Below are 20,358 nucleotides of genomic sequence, written 5' to 3' on the forward strand. Positions count from 1 at the left end.
AAGCAGAAGCAGACAGTTGAACTTGTATAACAGTTGATAAACAGGAATGGAAATCAAATTACATAAATCGAGAAACAACAAAAAGTCACAGAAATAAAATAAAATAGAGAAAAAACACAGTAATTGGGGGCATAATTGTAAACACATACAATGATATTGCATATTGATATAGTCTCTATATATTGATGTAGTGCGGTTTATGTGTAAAATGTCAGCCTGTACAAACAACGTAGGCCTATATTCAAATGAAATTCAAATATTATAGTGCTTCACTTCTACTGGTCCTCGTTCAATAAGTGAATAATGTGACTTTTAGTCAACAACACAACATGGAAATATTCAAAACGGAGGTCTAGTTGAATGGAGTCTGCCTCGCTCACGTAGTTAGCTACACACCTCCACAGGTGAGCAGCTTTGTGTGGAGCTCTGCACAACAGATGCCGATACGGTGCATTATTATTGAGATTTAAGCTAAATGTGCTAGCTGTGAGTCACTTATTAAGACTACAGTCATGGAGGCTGCGATCGTCGGCTACACCTCAAACACGCAGATTTTTGCTCGAGCGGGGCAGGTAGGTGGAGCTCGTGCGCAGCTGGTGTCACTCGTCAAGGGAAAGAGAGAGAGAGAGAGGGTGAGCGAGACTGAGAGAGAGAGAGAGGGTGAGCGAGACTGAGAGAGACTGAGAGAGAGAGAGAGGGTGAGCGAGACTGAGAGAGACTGGGGGGGGGGGGGCGAGCGATACTGAGAGAGAGAGAGTGAGAGAGAGAGAGCGAGAGAGGGTGAGCGAGACTGAGAGAGACTGAGAGAGAGAGAGAGAGAGAGAGAGAGAGAGAGGGGCCGTCGGGTGCAGATCAGGGGTTAACACAGGACGCCGCCGTCGGACCTCAGCTGCAGCAGCCACTGGCAGGCGCGCCTCACCTCGGACACCTCCCCGACCTCTCCGCCGCCGCCCACCCCTCACCTCTTTCGGATACTCGGCTTCTCCCGACACGCAGCCGAGCAAGTTCAAAGTCACGCACGGCCGCCTTCGTGAGCCCAGTTTTCTCCGGGGAAGCGTTCGGAGCCGGCGGCAGCGCGCTTCCTCCGGCCGGACCTCTGCTCTACTTTTCGGCCACAGCCGCTGGCAGCATGCGTGGATGTGAACGAGCAGCAGCGTTGGCTTGGATATTAAAGAGACCGTCGGCAGAGCGGACCGTTTCCCCCTTATGGCTACAATGAGCACCGAGCGATATCACAATTATATAATACCATTTCACCACTCTGAGAACAGCCCGGAGCGGAGGAGCTGCTAACGCTACGGTGGACGGGAGCAGGGTAAGCCCGCAGGGACACCGCAGGCTGCGGGTCGAGGTCATCAAGAACTCCGACAAAAACAAACAGCCCTCATGCGGGGCGATCCGGCTGGTACGCTCCGCGGTTTGTTTTCTTCGTGTTTCTCTATGTTAACTTGGGCTGAAGCTCAGGTGTTGAAAATTATGGACACCTGTGGCGTTTGAACTGTAAACAAAACAACAACAACAGAGCAAAACGCTTTAATTTGTCGTCCAAAGTCGACGGTAAACTGGCCGAGCTCCTTCAAGCCTTCAGGGGCTGAAAGGTCACCGGGACAGGTCATCTGTGTCTCTCCGCCTCCTCCTCCCTCAGTCTGTTATGAAGATGTGAACTCCCTCCCTTCCCATTTTTCCGCTCCGCGCCGTTTAGGACGCTTTGATTTTTATTTTTTTTTTCCTGTGTTTGGTACAAAGGCTTCAGACAGACGCGTCCCCGGTCTTTCGGGTGATGTACGAAAGCGTGGACGTTGTGGGTCTGAGCCCCAGCCGCAACAGCCCCAGCCCCGGCTCTTTCCTGAGCATGGACTACTACCACAGACCCCCGGGGCTCGGGCCGGAGAAGGGACTCCTGTCCGGCGTGGGGGGACTCCAGCGGTCGTTCGGAGCGTCCCTGGTGACCGGCAGGGGCTGGAGCGGATCCTGCCACTGTGAGTGCCATTTAAAAATCTTCTTTTTTAAGTAACCATCGAGCCCAATGAAACTAGTGAGTGACATGGAGATAGGTGTGTTTTGATCCCTTGTTTATGCGTTAGTGGGGCGATCAATGCACGGGTTGGCGCTTGCTGGGACATGCCATCCCCCTGAGTCTTTCACAGCCTGGTCAGTCTTTCGTTGACCACTGGTAGCATTTATGAACATGATCTTGTCCTCACATAATTTAAATGTGGTGCACACATCTTATTTATTGTGGAAAATTGTTCTTCTTTCGTAAAGTGATATTATTTCCTCCAGCCCTCTGACAGAGCCATTCAATCATGATGTCCACAGACAAGTCAGCAGAAGAAACTGTTAGGTTTCTTTGCAGTAGTCTTTTACTTCGCTCTTGTATTCTGGATATGTGACAAAACCACTGGTTAGTTTCAGCTTGTGACTGCTCTTCCTCATAACTGATGCAGACCGTCTCTATTTGTCATAGATTACCATGACAAACTTTGCAGTTTGTAGCATGTTGTTTGCTATCCAAGTGCTGTCCTTTACATCGGACAACTGCTGCGTCCAGTTGAACGTGACTGGCCTTTTGAGTAATGCTATGATTACAGCTAAAGTCCTTTCAGGCCATCAAGACATTAATTGAGTTGTCTGTTATACAACATGAGGTTTTGATTTGTGTTGTGAATGGAACTTGAATGACCTTAGTTGGTCAGCAGCCCACTGTGCTCCTTATTCAAATCCAGCCAGGCCTAGCCAAGTCCTGAACATAAACTACACACTATTTAACATATGAATGGTCCAGAGCTGAAACATTTAAGTGACTAATAAATCAGCACAATTCTGATGTCTTGTGTGATTTGTGTTGTAAAATGATTACACCGTTGGATGGCTTAGCAAACTTGGAGCAATAACGTTTCTATTGAATGATATTTAAACAAATTATTTGAGAAAGCAATCATCATCTTAATGTTTAATTCATAATAATGAAAGTCACTTTGTGTTGGCTCTTGCTGTTTATGACTTCTTTCAGATTAGGCTGATTAGCAAGTAGAAAGGTGAGACATTAAGAGAAAAATGTGATGCTTTCAGTACAGTTTAACTATCGAATTTTGTCCATTTTAAAATCTAGCTAAGAGTAAGCTCAGTGATTACCAACTGTAAAGGTTCTTCACTCAGCAGGGTCAACAACTTCAGGCTGCAGCTGAGTGAGTTACCCAGCACATGAATGTGTTTACTGATGTGATGGTTCACATCCACACCAGACCATGGAAAATACAGTGTATGTAGCTTAGCTCCACTGACGGCCAGTTAAGTAACAAAACTATTCTGGGAGTTGATAGCTCTGTTGTGTATGAGCCAGGTCGCATTTAGGCAAGACAAGGTCACAACTGCAGCAAATGAAATTGAAGGGGCAGATAAATGAAAATAATATTGGGGATACACCTGCCGATTCATACTTTGTAACAACATCATATTTTGTAAAAAATAATGCTTTCAGCTGTGTCAGTCACTGGTGAGGAAACGATAAACGAGGTGGTTTGTCTACCCCAGAGTTGGGGTATGTTTGCTTCTGTTTCCGTTACTGCTGTTACCATTACTACTAATACCCAGGTATGAATTGTGAACATAAACACAACACACTTCTTTCTATCATGTTGCCTTTTTCTTTTCTGGCCTGTTGACCATCTACTTATTTTACCAGTCAATGCTCCAGCTGGCAGTAGCTCTTCCATTTTCCCAGACATGTTTCATTTGGTCACCTTTTCTTTTTGTGTTTTGGGGCACTTAGCAAATGATGAAGTTTCTCTGTATCACCAAGTGGACTGGGTCATTGCTTTTACATCAGAGCCTTTGTTCACACCTAGTTACTTGGGGAAAGATATAGCAGCATCTCTTGACTGGTACATCTGAAGTGACCCCTCTAGACCACTTTAGGGAAAGTAGAATTTATTGACTGCCATGCTATCTGTGGTATGTTTATACTTCAAGGTTGATACTGTTTCCTCTCCTTCTGTTTTCTTTATTAACCTGGTTACTGAAAGAATACATTCCATCCAAACAAATGTTGTTCACTGTTGTGTCCTAAACAGTTTTAATACTCTGTTAATAATTTAAAATATCCTGGAACATAAGTTCCCTTTGAGATATTTTCCACCGTAGGTCTGACAGTTTTCACGTCAGACTAGCCCTACAGCATGTCAACATACTACTGCGTCTGAATCAAAACTTGTAGAGAAGCTCCCTGCTTTGCTCAAGACTGAGTAGGCTTGGCTTGGCTTATTTTGTTTGGAGATTTAAGGCCAGTCCAACTCTCTCCCACGTGAACAGTAGCCTGGCTGTTTACACCAGAAGCTAATTTCTCCAGTCAACAAGCTGTTCTGCTCCTCTGCTCTCTTTTTATAACATTCTGAGTTGATCCTGATAATAACCCATTCAATTTATAACATGGAATCTTTTTTTGTGTATGTGTGTGTTTCTAGACCACCAAGCATTACTTACTCTGTGTTACTGGAGTAAAAAGGACCATTGCCTTGTACAATCAACTACTGTGAGCACCCTCTCTTCTTCCTTGCTCTTTGATATCAATGGCAGGTGGCAGGCATAATGCCAATCCTGATCGTTTCCAGCCACTTTAATACCCATATGTTTGTATTTTTTATGAGTGAAAGGCATTCATCGGTTTCAAATAGTACATTTCGTCTTGTCAATTAGTACCAAATTAATGAGTGGCAGAGTTTGGTCACAACATTTAACAAACTCAGGAATTTTCAGTGACATAACATCAGCTCAAAAAAAAGTAAGATAGGCGTTTTCATCCTCGAAGTTTATCAAAATGATCTGCCACAGCACTGGACTTTTTCACGCTTATTCACAGCTCATTGTTGATTGGCTATTCATAGGAGATGTAAAACCAATCTGGTGATGACATGGGTGGGACACTTAGCCAGGTTGACCTTTAAGACAGAGTCAAAGTAGCATGATTTTTTTTTCTTATTTATTCAACAACCAAAAAATTTAATGATTATGATGATCAGAAAAATAATTATTGCATCTCTGATAAACATAGGCTGTCCTGCTGAGGATTCAGAGTGATGCTCCACTCCATGTTAGAAACATTAAACATAGGGTGATGATGATGACTGTGATGTTGCCGTGACATGTTATGAGCCATAAAGGAAGGAAAGTGAGAAGTGGTCAGCTGGATGGAAACACGGGTAATTAAAGGCTGTGTGTGTGTGTTCGACAGGAACAAAGGGTGCCAAATAGGGTCAAAGGTCAAAGGCTAAGATGTTTGACGACTGCTCCAAAGACGTGTAAGCACTGGCCCAGGGTTAGTGCTTCACTGTGTGTGTGTCTTGAACAGAAAGATAGAGAGCTCATTCTGTGCTAAAAAGTGATGACTGGGCAGCTGACACAGAGAAGAAAGAGACAGATAGAAGGAGAAATAAAGTGTGGGAGAGATGTAGGTCATTTCCCAACTGTCGGTGAGTCATTGCTCTGGATCACACCCAAATACAGACACACACACAGTGACGTATACACTTACACACATTCTCTCACACTCACAGTTTGTCTGGGAATGTGAGGATATACTGACCAAGTTTGACCCGAGTGTGGAAAGGGAAGGAGCTGGATTTTTGTGTATTTGTGTGTAATAGATGTCTTTATTTCTAAAAGTGCGTGTGACATTACACTACCATCACATTCAGGCATAGCATATTCTTCATTTGTTTGTACTTGATGAATTTCTCCTTGCATGTCACATTCTCACATACATGGTTTTCACAAGAGACAGGATAAAAGGGAAAATATAACTTAACCGTTTTTAGTTAAGTGATGCCAGTTTACAATTGACTCTGCACATACTGTTAATAGGGCTACACAATGGATGGAAATACAATCAGAACTGCAATAGCAACATAGCAAGACGGGTAAAATTTGTCACAACACTGTTGTGTATTGTTAGCGCCATAAGCATTTCTTTTTCAATAGAGATGCCTTGGCTTTCAAATCATGTACTCCAGACACAAGGAACTCAATAGTTTTTGCATTTAGTGCACATAGCACTAATATTTTAGCTCCACAAAGTTTAAAGGTAAATTATTTCACAATTCTCCAGCCACAGCCACAGCAAGATATATTTTCAGTTTTAAGAATTAAAAATCATGAATAAAAGTTTAACTGGAAGAATTTGACTTTTGAAATTGAGATGAGGGCGTCATAGTGGTGTCATAGCTGTTGCCCCACAATAAGAAGGTAGTGGGTTCGGTTCCCAGCCTGGGGCCTTTCTATGCAGAGTTTGCATGTTGTCCCCGTGCCTGCATGGGTTTCCTCCAGGTACTCTGCTTTCCTCCCACAGTCCAAAGACATCATGTTTGGGTTACTTGGTGACTCTAAGTTGTCCGTAGGAGTGTGAGAGGTCGTTTGTCTCTGTCTGTCTTTGTGTGTTGGCCCCGCAATGGACTGGCAGGGTGTATCCTGCCCTCGCCCAGGGTGAAGATGAATGAATGAAAACATGACACGATCAGCTGATATTTGCAGCTGTATGGTGGTTTCACAGAGTGGAAGATCTTTGATCTTTTAGAGCAGTCATTGCAAAACCACATTTTTATTTGGCCTTCTGTAAATAGTTACTCTCAGAGTTAACATTATTTGGTACTACTGCCTTAATTATACACACATTTACAAGAATAGGATGGACAGGCAACATGAAAACATCACTCAAAATGTGATAATATCACAACAGGATACTGAGAGTTAAAGATACCATGTATGATAAAGGGACACCTACCTACAGTGGATGGGGACTCTTTAACATGTATTTGTGTTATTAGCTGTCTCACATCATAATGGAGTATAACACCTTTGTAGAATGTAATTGTATTGTGATGCAAAATTGCATGTACTCATTCATATTGTCTCCCATTCAATATGCAAGTGAATGTGAGACAGGGGCAAAAACTATGACTGGACTGAATGACCGGCGATGTGTTTATTAGCTTGTCTTAGGATTCACATCAGTAAACAGTCTGTAGCACTGATAATCAGGCTCCCAAGTGTTTCCATGTAATTTGTGTGTAAGAACCTATTCTACACCCTGTTAACTTTGCAGGATCCAGTGTGTTTAAGTAAATTCCAGCCTCAGAGCCAACGGAGTGTGCTCTCTGTTCAGGAAACCACCTATGGACACCATTTCATGTATTTTACATCCATGTGTTTGAACAGTTGGGTCCAGCGCTGACTGACCTTTAAAACTGTCACTTTTGGATCTGAACTAAACAGGCCCTGGTTTAAAGCATGCGTTTGCCCCACTCTGCAGCCATATTTGCATTTGATATCTTGACCTCTCTGTAGTCAGTTGTAGTTACAGTCTGTGCCTTAACTGCAAGGCAGCTGTAAGTGTCACACATCTTTTGTGGCTTTATACCGTGTGATGACAGTAAAGTTGTTTCCCCCTCTGCTTGTAAAAGCTGAGTGAGAGGATATGGATATTGATGGCAATTACAGGCAGAGGAGGTTGTCACAGCCAGCTTTTTTTTTTTTTGTCTTTACATTGGTCAGAGCTTGAGGATGTGGTTTTAGGTTTGTCCATCTATCCTTCTTGTTTTTATGATGCATTACCTCCTTGGTGCATTCATAGAACTTCTTCAAATTTGGCACAAATATTTGCTTGGTCTCAAACAAGAAATGATTAGATTCCATTGACCAATATATGAATCTAGTGCTTTCAAGTTTCACCCCTTTCTATCCAGAGTATCCAGAGCACAGACCTACAATCATGAAGTGGTAATTTTTCTTATACAAACACTAAACATGGTATCAAAACATTAATTCAGGTATTAAATTCAGCCGTAAGAGTAGGATATAATTTATGTTCAAAGATAAATTGCCCCAATCCATGAGATGTAGCTGTTTAATAAAAACAACATTGCACTTTACTTGTTGTGTGAGAGACTGTGTTAGTTCTTATTAAATACCAAGTAATATAGAGTGTAAGGCTCCTCCCTGAATGTGGGCAAGTTGAATCATCTGCCAGAGACCAGGATTTTTCAGGTTGAGCAGTGTTTTTTTTTTTTGTTTTGTTTTGTTTTGTTTTGTTTTGTTTTTTTGTTTGTTTTTTTGTCAGTCAGTGTGCATTACAATAAGAGGATAAAACAGATAGAAGCCTGTAAAAATACACAAGGGATGGCATTTCAATGAGGAATTATAAATAAGGAGAATCATGATTATATTTTTATATCCTAGTAGGGCATGCTTGCTAAGTAAAAATTCAATTGTCAACATGCTCTGGCAACACTATGAATTTAGTTTAAATTGTTTCACTTTTTTATTCCTTTCCACGTTGTTTTTAATGTTCATAATAAATAATCACTGAAAATAAGGCCAAGAGATTTCCTGATCGCCAGATAGTCTCTGTTGGGAAAAAAAGGAACAAATTGTCAATTCATATTGAACATTTGACTGACAAAATTATGAGTCGGGTCGACCCTAACAGTTTATGACATTGACATGGTGGTAGTGTAAGAGGTCGCTTTTGTACATTACTATAGTTATTACTTATTTAAGGAGCTATGTGTACGTTTTTCCCCCTTAATTGTTAAAGGACCCGCGCAGCTGTTTATGTGATGTTGCAGAAGAAACACTTCAGCATCAAACTTTCCTTAACTTCTTCCTTAACATTCCTTAACTCAAAAGTCCCCAGCGATTGAAAACAACACCAATGATATCTTCTCTCTATCTTGTCTTCTACTGAAGTTCACATGCTAGCCTGTCACCTTACTTTCTAATAGTAGCTCACTGTAGCCTCCAATCTGTCTAAACAGCCATCTTGTAAACACTATGATCTGAAAGTGAGGTTTCTCAAAAATAATATTGTTGATATTGTCTGATTAACAAAAATTGCATCACTTCAGGATGAAAGGAAATTCTTATCTTGAAATTAGTCAAATTAGAGGAGAGTCCCTCTTGAAACACGTGTTTCACATGTTTAGTATTTCTCTCCATTCAACTATGCCTCAACTCAGCAAGAAGAGAGAAGAGTTAAAAAGCCAACAGATAATTAGTTTAGTCTGTATCTTCCTGCACTCAGAAGCAGAGGTGGGAAACAGTAGGAATCAAATAAAGTGAGATACTCTTGGATTTATGAGTTGGGGGAGGGGGGGGTTAAAGAGGTCAGATGGTACTTGGAGCTTTTGGTTGTATGTCGGTGAGAAGAGAGCAAAGACAAATAGAGGAGCGATGAAGAGAGGGGAAAGATAAAGGGACTGTATGATGACTGAGGAGTAGGAGGATCTCCTCTCTCTGTGTAAACAGAGCAGACCAGCAGAGGGGAGCTGACCCTCCTCCAGAGAAGAATGTCTGGTATGGCTACCAAAGCAGGGGGAGGGGGGTGTGGTGTGAATGTGTGTGTGTGTTAGAGGTTAAAAGAGGCAAAATGATGGGGAGCAGAGAAAGAGTTGTTGTGGATGGTCCTAGTTTCTGACTTCTACACTGATACATTTATTGTTGAAAATAAACCTCTTGCTATATTTACCTCCTGTTCACATTGCTACACTTTGTTGAGGGACTGAAAGAGATTTTTGGAAAGACTGCAGGACCTGTTTTAGTTGAAACACTCGCAGGTTGTGTTGCAGTCTGGAGGGACATAATCAGAGTCATTTGGTGACCATAATATAAAACTTCTCAGTCACTCAATCACTCTCTGATTGGATCTGAGAAGCCTCATCTACCAGTCTTAAAAGCGACATGATTAGCAAATTAAAGTGTTACTGTCCTTTATCTTTTATAGCAGCTCAAATTTGCTGTTCTTGTGAGAACTACAGCAATCCTGCAACTTAGACTAGACAATGTGCTTCCTGTTTGTACTGGCTTGTGCTTGCACATTCTGCCTGAATGGTCATGTCATACGTGCTTCAGGTGCAATAGTTACTGATCATTTTCTGATAAGGAGCTGAAACGCTCATCTGCACATGAATAAATTTTGTTTTAAAATGAAAATGTATTAGGTTGGATGTAGCCTTAATCTGAAGGACCAGGATCACAGCATGATTCCCTAAGTTTGGTAGGGTTAGGTTTAAAGTTGGTAAACTCTGTAGTTCATTTAATTATCATTGCATTGAAAAGCTCTGTCTGACGCTTTTGATAAACTGATAAAGATCATCAAGTTAGCACGCAAAGAAACCATGAATGCTACAGTGAAAACAGCATGAATCAAATGGGCTTCACTCCCAGAAACAGAGCGTTAAATCAATATACCTTTTATTGTGTCGTCATCAAATCACAATATGTAACAGAAATACTAAAAATAGTATCAAGCTGGAGACTTACCCCTCCAGCTATGCATTTTAACTACATCCTCATCTCCATGTAACTGTGCCTGAGGCAAGCCCAGCTGACTCCTGTAGTTTTTAGCATTTCCATGCACCCAGAAATCACTGCACATCTATGCATCAATTCAATTCCAGCACATTGTTCTACCCCACATTTCATTCGCCTTGGAGCTTTTTCCTTTGTTGCCTCCCCCAGCTCCTCTTTAGAGAATGCCACAGGGAAAAACCATCATAGCAAGGTGTTTGTTCGAAACAAGAAAAAAATACCTGAAGAAAAAAAAAATGAAATACATTGATACTTGGACCCAGTTCAAGTACATTGCCGCTGGGTGGTTATGTATTATAATTAGAAGAGAAATCCTGTGGCCACACAATCACTGGGCTAAATACCACAAACCTGAAAAGACAAAGCAAGGTGCACCACACAGAAACTGAGATCAAGCTATATATATAATGTAATGTGTGATATAATGTGCAACATTGTATTTCAGCACCTAACAACAACAACAACAATGGGAGATTTCCCCTCACTGGAAAATCAGGCATCAAGACAAGTATGTTTATTTTGTGTTGAACATGTTAAAGCAAGTACAGTTTAACTACTGAACACTTCTGGTAGTCATGTGTTGATTATTTTAAATGGGGAAACAGAGCTGATTCTAGTGAAATACGTAATTGGTTCAATGAGTGACGTTTGGGTCTCAGGATGCACAAACCTGCTTGTAACATCTGCTAGGTATTAAAATGCAGGGCTTATTATAGAGAAGATTGATTTTGGGCTTGCATGCAGTCTGCTGGACCCCAGCCAGCTGCTCTGTGTTATTTAAACTCGAAATGCTGTCTCCAGAGCCTAGTCTAGTATACACCACCACCACAGAGGCCTTCAATGTGAAAGGATAAATTCAACACCTCTCTGGTAGCATCTTGACAGAAGTGATAGGAGCTGAATTCACTGCAGAGCTTTATACTCAGGGGTTGTGGTATCAAACGGCCAATTTAACTCATTGGAGTGGCTGGCTCATCTAGCTTGACTTTATTTGCTGATGTCATCTCTTCTCCACAGTCATTGTTTTTACCCTCCACCATGTCTCACTGTCTTGCTCACATGAATGACATCAGAGCAGACGCCCTCACAGCAAAACTCAGAAAACATTTTACTGATGTTTGACTAAAATACATTTTCTTAATTGAAACTAGAACAAAAACATCTCATCTTTTTCTGAAAATGCCATTTAGTGAGGAATACAACCTAATTACAACTAAAACCAAATCTGTTTTTGAGTTAAGATTGAGTCTGAAGTTTTTGATTAATACATGAACTTTAAAGGTAGATTTTCCTGGCTTTGTGCTAAACCAAGCTACAGAACTGAGAACATAGACTGAAAAAGTGGAATAGGGTCAGAAAAGTGAAGCCAGTGTTGAAGGGGATAATTCCACTGGTTGTAAAAAAGAACTGACTGTACTGAAGTTTTTTGGAAAATGGCCTAACTTCCTACTCACTCAATTATTAGCTCAAACATGTTCCTACTGAGTATATGGTCTCAGTCTTGATTGGTGATGTTTCTTTTTTAAAATGATGGTCCCATTTAGAGGACAGCAGGGGATGTATGAGGGAGACTGCAGCGTAACAGACTGTAGTACAGGTCAGAGCCACCCCTCATCCCTTCTGAGCTCCAAATTGAAAAATAGTTTCCTGGGGTTCAAAGAAACAAAATGGCACCAAAACATCAGCTCACAAACCAATGGGTGACACAATAATGCCAATCCTTTCAATAACAATGTTTGTCAAAATAATACATTTCCTTTAACCACAGTTCACCATACTAATTGAAACGTTTGTATGAACTGTATTGCGGAAGTAGTGGTTCAGTGACCCCCTGATAACTGCTAACCAAGTAACTGACGATGAAGAAGCTTCTTTATAACACAGCTATGGTCATGTACCCAGCTTTGACATTGATCACAACACAAGTCTCATAAAAACTCTGTTAACATGGTCCACTGTAATGCAGCTTCATTCCCCATTTTTGTTTTGGTAATTAGCTCCACTGGGAGTTTGGGCCACAGGATGAATAAACAAACAAACAAAACATGTTGGCAGACACTGTGATTTTGTTCTCAGTTAGATTTATAATTTCTGCATTTCATTTTCACAGATTTTTTCTTTTTATCTCGTGCGACAACACTTTGAGTGCTTACAATACACAACAATACTGTAACACAGCTGCTGAGTTGTGCAGTTGACTGTTTTGATCGTAGTGTGATTAATTGTGCAGTCCTAGCTTTCTTCTTTGTTTTTCTTTTTATTTCATTTCATTTCATTACATATGATGACAAAATGTTAGCGTTGATAATGCTGTTAATCATTAAAAGGTACTTTAGCTGCATCTTCTCTATGAATGATCAGAGTGCTGCAGGAAGAGCTGCAGTTTCTGAGTTTTAATTTTCTTCTGATTAAATGGCTGAGACATGATTGATTGATTGATTGATTGATTCATTCATTCAATCATTCATTCATCTTCCCCCACTCATCTGTTTCTGAGTCGCATGGGGTGTTGGAGGCAAACCCAGCTCACATTGGGCGAGGAAGGGGTACACCCTGGACAGGTCACCAAACCAGTCAGGTCGCCACATGTACAGAGATGAGCATCAACTAACACTCAGACCTACGGACAATTTAGAATCAACAATCAACCTAAACATGCATGTCTTTGGACGGTGAAAGGAAACCCAAGCAAGCATGGGGAGAACACACCAACTCTGCACAGAAAAGCCCCGAGCAACCAGTGACCTTTCTTTTGTGGGGCAAAAGTGCTAACCACTATGGTGCCCTGCTGCCCTGGCTGACTAAAACACATGCTCAAGACATTTTCACTTTTTATTCTATGGCAGGAACTTCAGCAGCAAGTATCTGTCATTTGTTTGGTTTGTTTGTTTGTTTTATTTTGTCACTGACAAGTTTCTAAATAAGACTACAGAGATTGATTGAGGGTATTAAATGTCATCACACTGAGCATGACGACCAATCTACCCTTTACAGTCTTGTTTCAACTCTTACATCTCTGCAATCCATTCAATTTGGAAGAGGACGAGGCCTTTATCCAAAAGAAATTAGAGCTAAATAAAACTTCAAGTTGAAAGTTTAGCACTGGGGATGCTGAAATCTCGTGTAGTCACTTTATAGCCTTAAGTTAGCTTTTTACTTTCTTATTTTTAGTCTCCAAACACAAAAATGTTTCATTACTGAACCTCAAAACCAGTCAGGATCATCAACTATTTTTTTTGTTACATACATGACTTTCTGCAGTAAAACCAAAGCCCAAATAAAAATCCCACTGGCTTTCTCAATGAAAACCAGGGTCACGGTTGCATCCAAGATGGCCTGCAAATAAACATCATCCCTGTAATGCCGTGTTTGGTAGGACACCAAAAAGAAGTAGCAAGGTTATTTGTTATTTTATTCTGCCAAACTACTGACTGAACACCCAGATGCATTCATGTTATATATTTTATTCCCTATGTGTAATGCTGCTGTTACACTAGTATCTATCTATCCATCATCTCTCTCTCTCTCTCTCTCTCTCTCTCTCTCTCTCTCTCTTTTTTTTTTTGCAAATTTGTGCAATTTTTTATTTTTTTCCCCAGAAATGTTGATAGAACTAAGATAAGATTATTGATAACTATGGATTCTGGCATGATGAAATGCTAATCCCACTTTATTCTCTCTCTCATCTACAGCCATAGAGACTGAGAGTACAAGTTCGGGAGAGGACCTGCTTGTCCCCAGCCCCCCCTCACCTCCACCGCCACCCCGCATCTACAAGCCCTGCTTTGTCTGCCAGGACAAATCTTCAGGATACCACTACGGAGTCAGCGCCTGTGAGGGCTGCAAGGTAGTCAGCTAGATGTATGCATTGGTCAAACCTACAGCAGTCCAATGTACTCGGTAACTGGGTCATCCATGTACACAGCTATGGGCTGGAGCGAGGAAATCTAAATGAGAAATAATTCAAAAGGCATGGAATGGGTTAGTCAGGAGGTCACCTTTACACCTCCTCAAGGATTTTTAAGTTTTTTGGTTTCAGCAAATTCTACATGCATTCACAGTATATATCATGTTAAACCATTGGTGATCTGCTATCAGCTTCTCAACAATCTAAATTAGTCACTCTTTCAATTACTTGTTTGATTGTCATGAGTAGTACACCTGAGCTGTGTTTGTGACACAACGTCATCCTTGTTTTCTTAGGGGTTTCAAAAAGCAGCATGTGTATTGTGTTCTACTCTTGGTGCTTCATTTTTTTTTACCTCCACTTTCTTCTGTCAGGGTTTCTTTCGGAGGAGCATCCAGAAGAACATGGTGTACACATGCCACCGAGACAAAGTCTGTGTCATAAACAAGGTGACAAGGAACCGTTGCCAGTCCTGTCGACTGCAGAAATGCCTCGATGTTGGCATGTCCAAAGAGTGTAAGTACAAAAGCTGCTGCTGTTCCTGCCGTGTGTGGAGGAAGGTGAAAGTCTATATTATATTGAAGACTTGAAGATTGAATAAAATTAAGATGAAGTAGCTGGAAGCCACTTTACTGCAAATGCATTGTGGTCACACAATAAGAACATAGCTCAAACTGGTTAATTCATGAAATTGAAGTTTAGTGTCCTTCCCTGGCAGCGTGTTCAAACCTTGATATTTATCTCCCCCTGGTGGCCATTTATGGTTAATTGCAGGCATGGAAAACTCCAAGAAGATCCATATGTGAACGTCAGTAATCCTTAATACTTCACAGGTATCAAAGGTCTCAGTCTACAGGCTTGTATTCTGAAACTGACCTCTAAAACCACACGTATGACTTCTGGAACTTTACGATCCCACATCGAAGTAGTCACTGCTTTAAACCAAACCTTCAGGCACAGCCTTGCTTGAATTTTTACCTGTAATATGTCAGTTGGCCAGTCAGAGCAGAGACTTAGAATATATAATTTTATGAATAGAAATGTTGGAAAGTGTAAATTATTAAGCCTTAAAAAGGTTCTTCAGGTACTTTGAAGGTCCAGGTTACAAACAGCAAGACCAAAATATGTTTATAACTTGGTATGTAGATGTAAATGTATTTCCATACTGAGTTAGTAACAAGGCTCTCAGTTATGAATGTAATTTTCCAAAGCCAGACAGACACTGGACATGTGGATGCAATGCCAAAGAGATGCTGTTTAGCTGCACCACAGTAATCTTACCTTCTCCAGGTAGATATAACTCCTTCTTGTTATGGCCCAGCAGGAGCAGCTATGTTCAATGGGATTGCTTTTTTGTGGAGTACAAGATATTTGTCTTTACCAACATCATGTCACCTGTAGCTTCTGTCTTCTGATAAAATAATGGCTCTGATTTACTGTTCTCAAAAGTGACACTCCATGAAATACACAGCCTGGACTGACGTGTTAGCTGTTAATGTGTGACATAATGCATTGTGGCACTCTGACAGCAAGCCATTCTCAAGTTCAATAGGGAGAACAAAAACAGCACGTGGCTTAACAACAGATCCTTGAAATTTCACTGCAGACTTCTTTAACTGATTTCAGTTTTCAGTTCTCAGTATAAAACTCTTGACAAGTAGATTGTGGTAAAACGGTTATGTATAGCTCCATATCCTTGATTTTAAGCACTGAAAACTGCTGCTTACACTTCTGAGTTCACTCTTCCCTTTTTTACTCCCATCGTCAGTGGTACGAAACGACAGAACCAAGAAGAAGAAGGAGGAGAAAAGACAAGCAGAGGCAGAGATCCATGTCCTGTCTGCCGACACAGAGCAGATGATTGAACGAGTTCGCCAGGCCCATCAGGAGACTTTCCCCTCCCTCTGTCAGCTGGGAAAATATACCACGGTACTCACATAGCATTTTGTGAACAATGAATGAAGTTGAAGAAACTAAGGTTCAGTCGTTCTAACTGATGTATACATTTTCTGCCTTTCATTTATCACCTGACCCCAATCTACAGAACAACAGTTCAGAGCACCGTGTCTCACTGGATGTCAGTCTTTGGGACAAGTTCAGTGAACTTTCCACCAAATGCATCATTAAGACAGTGGAGTTCGCCAAGCAGCTGCCCGGCTTCATAACTCTATCCATCGCTGATCAGATCACATTACTGAAAGCTGCCTGCCTGGATATACTGGTGAGTTGAACTACTCCTGAAAAAGGGAAACTGTACAGTTTTGACACAGCAATAACTGAAGCGTTTCCTTCGATTTAACCTCTTTACATCCTTTTCGTAGATTCTGAGGATTTGCACTCGCTACACCCCAGACCAGGACACGATGACCTTCTCTGACGGTTTGACTCTGAACCGCACCCAGATGCACAACGCTGGTTTTGGACCCCTCACAGACCTTGTATTCTCCTTTGCCAACCAGCTACTCCCTCTGGAGATGGATGATGCTGAAACAGGATTACTCAGCGCCATCTGTCTACTCTGTGGAGGTACTGTAGTGGAGTTCTCAGAAATCTGATGAAATAGAGCTGATATTTTGTGGAGGGAAAGCATCTCTCTAATCTGAGCAAAGTGTCTGTGTCATGATCCAGCTCCAGCATGGCTACTGAAAACTATCGACTACCATCTTTCTGGCAAACGTGTCTCCACTGGGGCCCCGAGCTGCATGTTTTCACCTTCTGCATAATCTTTACATGCCAATTTTGTTTTTGCTCAACCAGCTGGCATCTCTGAAATCTGAAATTCACTTGTGAATCTGGATATTTCTGTGCTGTCCTGACAGCAGTGGAGGGACATTTAACTCAGTATTGCAGTTAGAATGCTTGACCTTCACTCCACAAAACTTATAAGACAAATATAGTACTATTGACTTGATTACATTTTAGTGGGGAATTTGAGAAATATGATAGACCATATATTTGTGTTTATCACAGAGAAAAAGCCAATCAACAGGGTCAAGCATACTATCAGTGTCCTGCATCAGATGAGGATGAGGCAGAAGAGTCTCTTCTAGAAAACATTAGTCCTGATCTGAAGTCCAGGTTGAATGTTTTAGAATGTTTGCAATTTTTTTTAAACCACAAGAAGCCATAAATTAGGGAGATGATGGAGCTGAGGAGGAATGAGGCTGGATCTGACCTGCTCACTATTCAAGCACGCCATTGTGTGTGGCACAGTCTGTTAAACACAAAGTACCCACCCCCAAATTTATCCCCTGCTTTATGGTCTAGTTCCCTCTAAAAGAGACTATAAATAAAAAAAAAAACTGACATTATGTTATATTGAAGACTTGAAACTAAAGATAGGCCATGAACTGCTAGGAAAATGTTTAGTGAGCTTATAAATTAAGTGTGGCCATTTTCACTTAGACTACAAAAAAATTCTGACTTATGATCATTAGTTAGACTGTAGGTTTAAAGCACTTCGACATTAGCTTTGCTTTCTCCATCCAGTCCTCCAGCCCAGATAAAGTAAATATACAACAATGTACATGCTGTCATATTTTTAATTCAACTGTGTGAGTTTTCTTTCAATTTCTAAAAGCTTTGTAACAGTATAAGCGTTTTATTTGGTTAATTAAACCCTAACCCTCTAAAACGTCTGGAGCCAATCCTAGCTGACACTGCTAGATGGTGGGGTTCACCCCAGACAGCTCTCTCGTCTCTCTCAGGGTCAACACACAAAAACAAATAACCATTCACAGTCACACACACACAAATTAGACTCACATATCACCCTTAATGATAATCAGTCTATATAATTTTCTCTCTGATTCATCACTTCAGAAATAGAAACTAGTGAAATCTCTGCTAAGCATTTGTCTTGAACTGATGTGTTTGGTGATTTTGTAAAATCATGTTGTCTAGACTTTGGTAGCAGCAGCATGGTTTTCGGTCACTATGTCATACTTTTTTATTGTCTGAGAACAGACAGACATGTCAATGGGAACAGGTTTACAGTGAATTTAGCTGTGTAAATAAATACACTTTGTAAAGTAAGGAGAGAAGAAACAGAAACAGCTGAAACTGAGTGCATTTCAACAACACACACAATGAAGACATTTACCAAATTTTAACCTTGTGTGGTTTCTGAATGTGTTTGCAGATCGTCAGGACCTGGAGGAACCACAAAAAGTGGATATTCTTCAGGAGCCGATGCTAGAAGCCTTGAAGGTTTGTCATCTAATTATTATTATGGTGCCATACTGTTACTTGCAATTCATTAACTTGGCTCCCTCGTTAATAAATACGTGCTTCAAATAGAAAATGAATGAATGTCCTCATGTGTGAATAGATCTATGTGAGGAGGAGGAGGCCAGATAAACCCTGTATGTTCCCCAAAATCCTGATGAAGATCACAGATCTCAGGAGCATCAGTGTCAAGGGTGAGCCGCATACACAGACACATGTACGCTATTATGAGATCCTAAAACAGGCATGTTAAAAGGTGCAAGATTTGCTCCTGCTACATGGCCAACGTTAACATTCACAGCTAAGACCATCAATCCATCCCTTCCTCAGGCAGCGCTACACCTTCAGGCCAAACCCAGCCTCGGTGTTAGAGAGCAATGACACGGTCCAACACACCGGGAACTTGCCGGTTATCATGCTACCTACAGTAGAATGAGCTTCGGTAATTGGAGTTAACCTCATTTCCAATCACCTCTACTATGTCAGTTTATTAATGTTAAATTACAACCATTAAAAGTTTTTCCCAGTCTATCAAGAAATGAGTTGAATTTGTGTTTTTAGTAAACTATGTCAGAAAAACGGGAAGGAAGAAAATTGTGAATGCTTAATGACTTAACTTTATTGCAGCTTCAGGTAATGAAGGCAGGTCCCTACAGAACTCCTGTTATCATCAGCTTTGTTTCTCCACTTCTTTCTCTTCAGGGGCAGAGCGAGTGATTACACTGAAAATGGAGATCCCTGGCTCTATGCCTCCTCTCATCCGGGAGATGCTGGAGAACTCTGAGGGTCTGGAGGGACACGGAGCTGGGGGAGAGAAAGGGGGAGGAAAAAGAAGAGGATGCAGAGAAAAGGATGAGACAGCCCCTCGGAGCTGCCATCCTAGTCCATCGCTCAAAACGGCTCCCTCTCGCAGCCCTAGCCCCTTACACTGCTCCCCACCTTCACCCTCCCACTCCACTTGAAGTTTGACACTTGGCTCTTCTGCCACACACAGCAACCAGCCTGGGGGAGGGGATGAACCATCCACACAGCAGACACAGAAAGAAAGCAAAAAAACAAAAAAAACCCTGCACCTTATAACAGATCGTGTGAGCCCAAACTGGAGTATTGGTTTCACTGGGAGAGTGGCTCGATACCTGAGGATTTGTGGTTAGGTTTCATACATACAGTGCAAAAAATTGATTTTTTTTATTATTATATCCATTATATCTTTTTATAATGCATATAGCTATTTGCAAACTGTGTGCACCAGAATGATGGATTATGTGTACATTATGAAGTAATATGGGCCGACTGATGGAGAGGGTGAATTGCTACATCACGCTTCCAAATCAAAGGTTGTGTAAAATATGCAAAATTTGTATAAGAATAAAGTTGGGACAGAGATTGACTGGCATTCTCAGGCTTTCAGTTTGACATTGAAAACACAGTTAACACCAGCTGAATAGCAACATTATGCTCAAGTACCTCGGTTGGCCTGATGGTGTGAAAGGTCTCTGCCGGTGATCTTTCACAGCAAAAACACAAATTCACTACGAAATTCAGAAGCTCCTTGAAAGAGTAATTCGTCCCAACATTTACTTCAATCAGTTCGGTTGCCAAAAAATTAAGACTGACCACAGGTATGTAATTAACCTCAAACTGCGTTCCTGTTACAAAGGTGTGTGTATATATAAATTATTATCTTAATTTTACAACATCAAGATGACTGTCTCACATTAAATCTAAATCTTTTCCTATTTTAATGTCATTTTTATAAAATCGCCACACGACATCCAGAGACATGACAATAACGAGAAAGCATCTTTATAGAGGAAACCCAGTGACAGGACATAGGTCATATTTTGTTCCCTCTCCCAGTTTGA

At 41.1% G+C, this 20,358-nt stretch overlaps 1 protein-coding gene across 1 annotated transcript; it reads left to right on the top strand.

Moving 5' to 3' along the window:
* Positions 1–774: 774 nt before the first annotated feature.
* On the top strand, positions 775–19,671 carry LOC115047076 (retinoic acid receptor alpha-B-like). Its single transcript, XM_029507750.1, has 9 exons — positions 775–1,979; positions 14,052–14,206; positions 14,641–14,782; positions 16,035–16,195; positions 16,311–16,487; positions 16,588–16,792; positions 18,408–18,475; positions 18,597–18,687; positions 19,196–19,671. The coding sequence occupies exons 1-9, from the start codon at positions 1,781–1,783 to the stop codon at positions 19,453–19,455; spliced, it is 1,458 nt and encodes a 485-aa protein (XP_029363610.1). The 5' UTR covers positions 775–1,780; the 3' UTR covers positions 19,456–19,671.
* The last annotated feature ends 687 nt before the right edge of the window (positions 19,672–20,358 follow it).

This window comes from Echeneis naucrates, chromosome 8, assembly GCF_900963305.1.
Source record: "Echeneis naucrates chromosome 8, fEcheNa1.1, whole genome shotgun sequence".
Classification (NCBI taxonomy): Eukaryota; Metazoa; Chordata; class Actinopteri; order Carangiformes; family Echeneidae; genus Echeneis; species Echeneis naucrates.

Excerpts from the sequence above, each read along its gene's own strand:
- LOC115047076 (XM_029507750.1), top strand. The coding sequence starts at position 1,781 with ATGTACGAAAGCGTGGACGTTGTGGGTCTGAGCCCCAGCCGCAACAGC. Across the intron at positions 16,488-16,587 it reads CTGCCTGCCTGGATATACTG|ATTCTGAGGATTTGCACTCG; the intron begins GTGAGTTGAACT and ends TCCTTTTCGTAG. Across the intron at positions 18,688-19,195 it reads CAGGAGCATCAGTGTCAAGG|GGGCAGAGCGAGTGATTACA; the intron begins GTGAGCCGCATA and ends CTTTCTCTTCAG.